Here is a 7,256-nt window from a genome sequence, read left to right on the forward strand (position 1 = left end):
ATAGATAGATAGATAGATAGATAGATAGATAGATAGATAGATAGATAATTTTTCACGATATAGCACCTCTTAGCACTTTCCCATATATTAGTTTCAGTTGTTAATACAAGTTTACTAATAATGACCAAGCCATTGAAAAGCACATCGAATAGACAGCTGGCTGCCATTTTTTGCTGGCTGCCTCTCCCTGCCCGCCCTCTGGTGGAGAGAGCGACAAAGAACAAAACAGACCCAGAGCAGGCAAGGAGGGAGAAGCACATTATTATTAGCACTGGCTTGGACCCACAATCCCCTCCTGCCTCCCAGGGTGCCACCCACCCCGCTCTGGCTATAGCAGCTGGATTTCCCACCCTGCGTGAAGGAGCCATGCCTGTCCAAGCCACCGTGACTATAGCTGCTTTTCCTTCTTCCTCAAACGACCCTTCCCGTCTCTCCCACCTAGCAAAATCCTGGTCCTTCTTCAAGACCCAGCTCAGATAGCACTCTATCCAGGACACTGAGCCCACATTCCCCATGCAGCAGCCCTCCCTCCTGTTTCATTTTGTGCATTTTTGTCCATACTTTATGATGGCACTGCAGTCATATGGAAACCTCTGTGTCTCTTCTCCAGGACTTATTTTTAGCACTCTGCTGAGACTTAGGCTGGGCTCATACCTCTAATCTCAGCACTTTGGTGGAAAGATCGCTGGAGGCCAAGAGTTCAAGAACAACCTAGGCAACAAAGCAAGGTCCCATATCTACAAAAAGGGAAAAAGAAAAAAAAACATAGCTGGGCATGGTGGTGCACACCTGTAGTCTCAGCTACTAGGAAGGCTAAGACAGGAGGATCATTTGAGCCCAGGATGTTGAGACTACAGTGAGCCTTGATCATATCACTGTACTCCAGTCTAGGTAACAGAGTCCTGTCTCGAATAATAATTATCGTTACTGGTTTCTTGAATGATTGATTAATTAAATCCTGAATTGGGAAAATCAAATAAAGAATATGGAAGTGCTTTTAAACTAAAGTACAAATTAAAGTACAAATAGCTCATGATAATATTTAGGTTCAAGAATATTTCCACCAAGAGGACCCTGGAACAATTATGAAGTAGGTTAAAGTGTCTTCCGCTTCCCTCTATCCTTTGTTTCAGCACCTCTTCCACTGTCTCCCCCAAGACAGGTCCCAACATCCTGTGACTGCTCTTCAGCACCCCCAGATCCTCCTGGGCTCCCAAGTCAGCAGCTTCCCCCACCCAGCTCAGATGTCTTCATCCCCCCTCCTTTCCCGGTTCAGCAATGGGCAACAATCTTGTACCTACTTCTGCTAGTAGGCTAAGGTTGAAATTACACATTGCAGCAGAAAATGTAACTTTATATTCTATAACTGAATCATTTTGCTCATCAGCCCCCCTTCCCCCGATGAGCAATTCAGTCTTATCTGGCTAAAACAGTCTCTTGGGGCACATTACCATAATTACATCAGAGGTTACCTTTAGCCAATTCTGGATCCTGCTCCCTCCTGCCCTTCTCTCCGAAGGGACCTAAGAGTCAGACTGTCATCCTGGCATTGAGATGAGCATGGGGAGACTCATGCGTGGCCTTTGTGCTGGTCCGCAAGCATCCTGCACTGGTACACCCCAGGGATGCAGCTGGTCTCGCCATTGTCTGCTGGCCTGGCCATTGCCTCTACTCAGGAAGTCAGGGCGCTATGGCCTTATCTTCCCAACCCCAGGCTCACTCCAGCCCACTGTTTCTCTATCGCTTCTGATTTCCCACAGGCAGACAGGACTCCTGGATGCCTAGGTGCTAGGCCCATGTGGGCCACGGGGACTGGGGGACCATTGACTCTGAAACTCTCATGGCCATTTCTCTCCGATCTCTCGGGCACCAGCAGAGAGCAGAACTTCTCTAAAGGGCTTGTAACTTTCCCGGTTTCTCACAAGAAGAGAAAATCCTTTCCCATCTAGAATTCCCCACAACTGACCTGATGTTTCTACCACCCCTAGGTTACCACTCCCCCAAAACACACCCGAGATTCAACGCAGAGGGGGAGGAAAACATGGACACTCTGATCTGACCTCCGCCTTCCCCCTCCCTCTCTAGCTCCTTCACACATTGGAAGGCTTTCCCAGTTTCCATCCCGTCTGGTGGGAACCACCCTACTGTCAAATCCTTCTCCATCCCTTGCACGTTTTACTTACTTTTTTCTCCTCTGGAGCAATGTATCTCCACTTCATGGCCTAGTGTGCACAGAGAAAGCGGTATTGGGGAAATACTCCCAGATATAAGCGGAGGAAATATTCCCCAAAATGCTGTTCTGCCGTAACTAGTTTATGTGCTTCCTAGAAGACACAACAACACATTCCACATAAAATTAAGCCCCCTAAGAAATGAAGTGGCTGTGCAGGGTTCTGGACACCAGACTAGAAGAGTAGGAGAAATGACTGGAGTTCTCTGACCCGCAGACCCCACCTCAAAGGAAACTGCCTGCTTTTCTATGGGAATGAAGGGTGTGTACTGTGTGAACATTAAGGTGTGACCCACTGGGAAAGCAAAGAAACGGACAGTCTGGGAGGAATAGACCGGCTTCTCTCTGGGTTTGTGGAATTTGGTTCTGCTGTGGTTTATGTATACAGCTCAACTGCTCCCCCAAGCCTTCAAAGCAAGATTCCCATGCATCCTTCCATGAAGGCTGTACCACACTTTTTGGTAAAAGATCCAGCCACAAAATGGATGATGTTATAAGCCAAAATTTCAATACTGGCAATGATTCAAGTAGCCCAGGCTCAGCCATGTGCCGTCTGCGTGCGTGGTCTACACACACCGCCTCTTTTCTTAGTGCCTCCTGGGCGGTGTGGATCAGCTGGAGAGTATGATCTGCGGTCAGGGAGTGCCTTTCGCTTTCAGACCCCTGGAGTTAAAGACATTCTGTGAGCGGGTGGGGCCGGGCGCCCCACTCACGGCGGCCGCCGCCTCCTCTTCCCGCAGGACGGGACAGCGCCCCTGTGGATCGCGTCCCAGATGGGCCACAGCGAGGTGGTGCGGGTGATGCTGCTGCGCGGAGCCGACCGCGACGCTGCGCGGAACGTGAGTGCCCGGGTCGCGCGGCCACAGAGCGAAGCCTCCCAGCGCGCCTGTGCGGAGAAAACGGGTCTTGACTGAGTCTGCAGCCCACAGGGGCTTCCTCCCAACCTCCACCTGCTCTTGAGCAGGAAAACAAAGTCAAGGTCCATTCGGTGCTGCTCGGTCTCTTCCTGCTCCACCCGAGATGACCTTGGGACGCACTAGACAGGGTGGAATCTTAGCCTCAGGCCTGGGGGTGGTAGAGACCGGGCTTCCCGGCTGTCCTGGGGGCTGGGGTAGGGGGATCCCCTGGCTGGTGCTGCGCCTCCTGCAGGCCCTGCCTCTCGCCCCTGCTCTTTGGTGCTGCAGACCCCCCTGCACCCTGTCCCCTGTCGGCCCGCAGCCTCCACTGGCCTCTGCTGGTGTCACCACATACTGCCTTTGTGTGCCCCACAGCAGGCCCTTTTCCCCACAAGGAAGGCTTGAAGAGAGCCTGACCACCTATGCTGTTTGCTTTTTGTGTTTTGCTGTGGCCTTTGTATAACCCTTGCTTACATAACCCACCTTCCTCTCTCCAAGTCTAAGCTCCAAAAACGGGAAATCACCAGACGCTTTCGCCGCCATTTCACTGCCCTCTTTCCCACTCTTCTTCTTCCCACAATCTCTGAAGCCAGAAAAGAACCCCCCGCCCCCCAATTCCATCTTCCTTCTTTCTGATTACAGATAAACCCTAATGGCAGGCCGAAGTCGTTTCTTGGCTACAGGAGAATTGTGAACTAAATCCTCCAAACACAGCGATTGATATGTGAAAACGGGACAAAAACGAATTTGGAAATTGTGTTCTTGAGCCAGAAAATAATAACAGAAGCTAAATATTAATTTTTGAATTTGGCTTTTCATTCTTTTTTAGCAGATTTTATTTTTTTCTGAGACAGAGTCTCACTCTGTCACCCAGGCTGGAGTGCAGTGGCACTATCTCAACTCACTGTAACTTCCGCCTCTGGGTCCAAGTGATTCTCCTGCCTCAGCCTCTGGAGTAGCTGGGATTACAGGCACTGGGCCACCACACCCGGCTATTGTATTTTTGGTAGAGATGGGGTTTCAAGTGACCCTCCTGCCTTGGCTTTCCAAAGTGCTAGAATTACAGACGTGAGCCACTGCACCTGGCCTTTTAGCAGATTTTAATCTATCACCCATGCCCCTAACCCCTACTGCCCACACACAGGCGGATACCTAGAGCAGACTAGGGCAAGGTTGTATAAATTTTTTTAGAAACAGTAAATACAGCTCAACAGTGATCTAAATTATTAAAGACAGTTAACCATTTCTGCTAAGTTATGAACAGCAGAGAATGCCTCTTTGATCCATCCATGGCCTAAAAATATGCTCTTGAAATTCCCCTTGTCCCTGCCCAGTGTTCTCAGGAACTATAGGAGTATGAATTCCCAAATGGCAGAGTTCTAACATAATCTAAGTCACTGTTTATCTGATACTCTTGCATGCAGAATTAACTGCTTAATATTCTCTAAAATGCTCCTAGATTAAAAGACATTGCTGATCTGTGCTTAATTTACACATTTCATTCATTTCTGACAATGGTACTTTCCAGTTCCCAGCTGACAGCTCTTAAGCAACACAGACATATGTTAATAATCAACTTTTATTTTCCTCTTTGTGTTAAGGACGGCACAACGGCATTATTGAAAGCAGCCAACAAAGGGTATAATAATGTCATAGAAGAGTTGCTTAAATTCTCACCCACTCTTGGTATTTTGAAGGTAAGACCTAAAGAGAAATTTTACTAATCTGTAAGAGAGAGGTTGGAAAGTAAGTCCTCACTTGGGGACTGTGTTGAACTTGGGTGCCTGGTTAGTTGGATTCTTGAAAGAACACACCTGCAGCTTCTTGATGCTAGAGATCCCAGGGGCACTGGTAGACGTGGGAGGTGGTAGAAAGTGTGGACCACAGTGTGTCGCTACCTTGTTTTCCAGAAAAAAAAAAATCGACAGTAGTAATGAAATAGCTAAATTGGAAAGTATACCATATGGACACCATTTGGAGGATTCGTGAAATCAAGGAAGAAGAACAGACACTTAGTTCATTCTCTTCATTTTCATGAGCGAAGAACCACTCAACAAACTCCTGTGTTGTTCCCTTAAGTGAAATAAAATAAGCCTCAAACACCTGGAAGCCTCAGAAAATATGTCAGTTTGGAGACCTGGGTCCCCTAAAAAACAGAGCCAAAACCCTTTTTTTTTTAAGTGTTGATCTTTTTGTTTTGTTTTGTTTTGCTTTTTGAGATGGAGTCTCCCTTTGTAGCCCAGGCTGGAGTGCAATGGCGCGATCTCGGCGCACTGAAACCTCTGCCTCCCAGGTTCAAGTGCTTCTCCTGCTGCAGCCTCCCAAGTAGCTGGGATTGCAGGCGTGCCACCACCACGCCCAGCTTTCTGTATTTTTAGTAGAGATGGAGTTTCACTATATTGACCAGGCTGGTCTCGAACTCCTGACCTCAAGTGATCCGCTTGCCCCAGCCTCCCAAAGTGCTGGGATTACTGGCATGAGCCATCCCACCTGGCCTAAATTTTGATCGTTTTTGATTAAAATATTTATAACGGCGGCCGGGCACGGTGGCTCAAGCCTGTAATCCCAGCACTTTGGGAGGCCGAGACGGGCGGATCACGAGGTCAGGAGATCGAGACCATCCTGGCTAACCCAGTGAAACCCCGTCTCTACTAAAAAGTACAAAAAACTAGCCAGGCGAGGTGGCAGGCGCCCGTAGTCCCAGCTACTCGGGAGGCTGAGGCAGGAGAATGGCGCAAAGCCGGGAGGCGGAGCTTGCAGTGATCTGAGATCCTGCGACTGTACTCCAGCCTGGGTGGCAGAGCAAGACTCCTTCTCAAAAAAAAATAAAATAAAATAAAATAAAATATTTATAACCTATAGTATATATAAGGAGTCAGCAAACTTTCTATAAAAGCTTAATAAATATTAGTATTTCTATTTACTAATATAATATTAATTATATTATTGGTTATATTAATTTTATTATTAATTATTATATTATGTTATTTATTATATTAATAGTAATGCTTACTAATATTTTAGCAAATATTACTAAATAGTAAATGGTAATAAATATTACTAATTACTAATATATTTACTATAGTAAAGCTATATTAATATATAAATATTACTATAGCAAATATATACTACAGAATGTATTTACTATACACTATATATAGTATATATAGTATAAATTTAAATTTTTTCAAAGATAGGGTTTCACTCTGTTGCCCAAGCTTGAGTACAGTGATGCAATCATAGCTCACAGTAACCTTGAATTCCTGCCTCAAGTAATCCTTCTGCCTCAGCTGGGACTAATCCTTCTGCCTCAGCTGGGACTGCACCCATCTAATTTTTAAATGTGTTGTAGAGATAGGGTCTCACTATATTGTCCAGGCTGGTCTCAAACTCCTGGTCGTAAGCAATCCTCCTGCCTCAGCCGGGAGTCATATTAGTATATGGCATATATTTATTATATATAGTATGTACTATACAATATATACTATATACTGTAAATACGTACTATATAATATATAGTATATACTATATAATATAAATATATACTATATATAATAGAGTAAATATTTATGTCTAGTAATATTTACTGAAATATTAGTAAATATTACTGTCACCAGATAGCAAATATTTTAGGCTTTGTAGGCCATACACATCTCTCCCAACTGCTCCTGCTCTGCTGTGGTAATCCAAAAGTAACCACAGAAAATACAACAAAAAGGCCCAGTGCGGTGGCTCATACCTGTAATCCCAGCACTTTGGAAGGCTGAGGCGGGTGCATCGCTTGAATCCAAGAGTTCCAAACCAGCCTTGGCAACATAGCTAGACTCCCTCTCCACAAAAAAAAGTTTTTGAAATTAACTGGTCATGATGGCATGCACCTGTAGTCGCAGCTACTTGGGAGGCTGAGGTGGGAGGATGGCTTGAGCCTGGGAAATGAAGCTGTGATCGAGCCACTGCCCTCCAGCCTAGGGGACAGAGGAGACCCTGTCTCAAAAAAAAACTTAATTCCTATAAAACTTTATTTATTTTTGAACATTGTATTTATGGAATTTCATGTTTTCACGTATTATGAAATATTTTTTCTTCTTTTAATCTTTTTAAAATCATTTAAAAATGTAAAAACAGGCTGG

The 7,256-nt window shown here is 45.6% G+C and overlaps 1 protein-coding gene across 2 annotated transcripts in view; it reads left to right on the forward strand.

Annotated features, from left to right (window-relative positions):
* The window catches only part of ANKRD29 (ankyrin repeat domain 29), a 71,834-nt gene that overhangs the window by 42,669 nt on the left and 21,909 nt on the right, over positions 1 to 7,256 (forward strand). Inside the window, exons 1-3 of one of the 2 annotated variants that reach the window (XR_002730732.3) lie at positions 2,835 to 3,069; positions 4,728 to 4,823; positions 5,037 to 5,185. Coding sequence is in view for 1 of the 2 variants with exons in the window: in XM_023207508.1 (XP_023063276.1) it covers positions 2,971 to 3,069; positions 4,728 to 4,823 (195 nt within the window). In the remaining variant the exon portion in view is untranslated. Of the gene's footprint in view, positions 1 to 2,834; positions 3,070 to 4,727; positions 4,824 to 5,036; positions 5,186 to 7,256 lie in introns of those variants that run through there. The other variant, XM_023207508.1, reaches the window with a different exon arrangement.

The sequence above is a fragment of the Piliocolobus tephrosceles genome, chromosome 18 (genome assembly GCF_002776525.5).
Source record: "Piliocolobus tephrosceles isolate RC106 chromosome 18, ASM277652v3, whole genome shotgun sequence".
NCBI lineage: Eukaryota > Metazoa > Chordata > Mammalia > Primates > Cercopithecidae > Piliocolobus > Piliocolobus tephrosceles.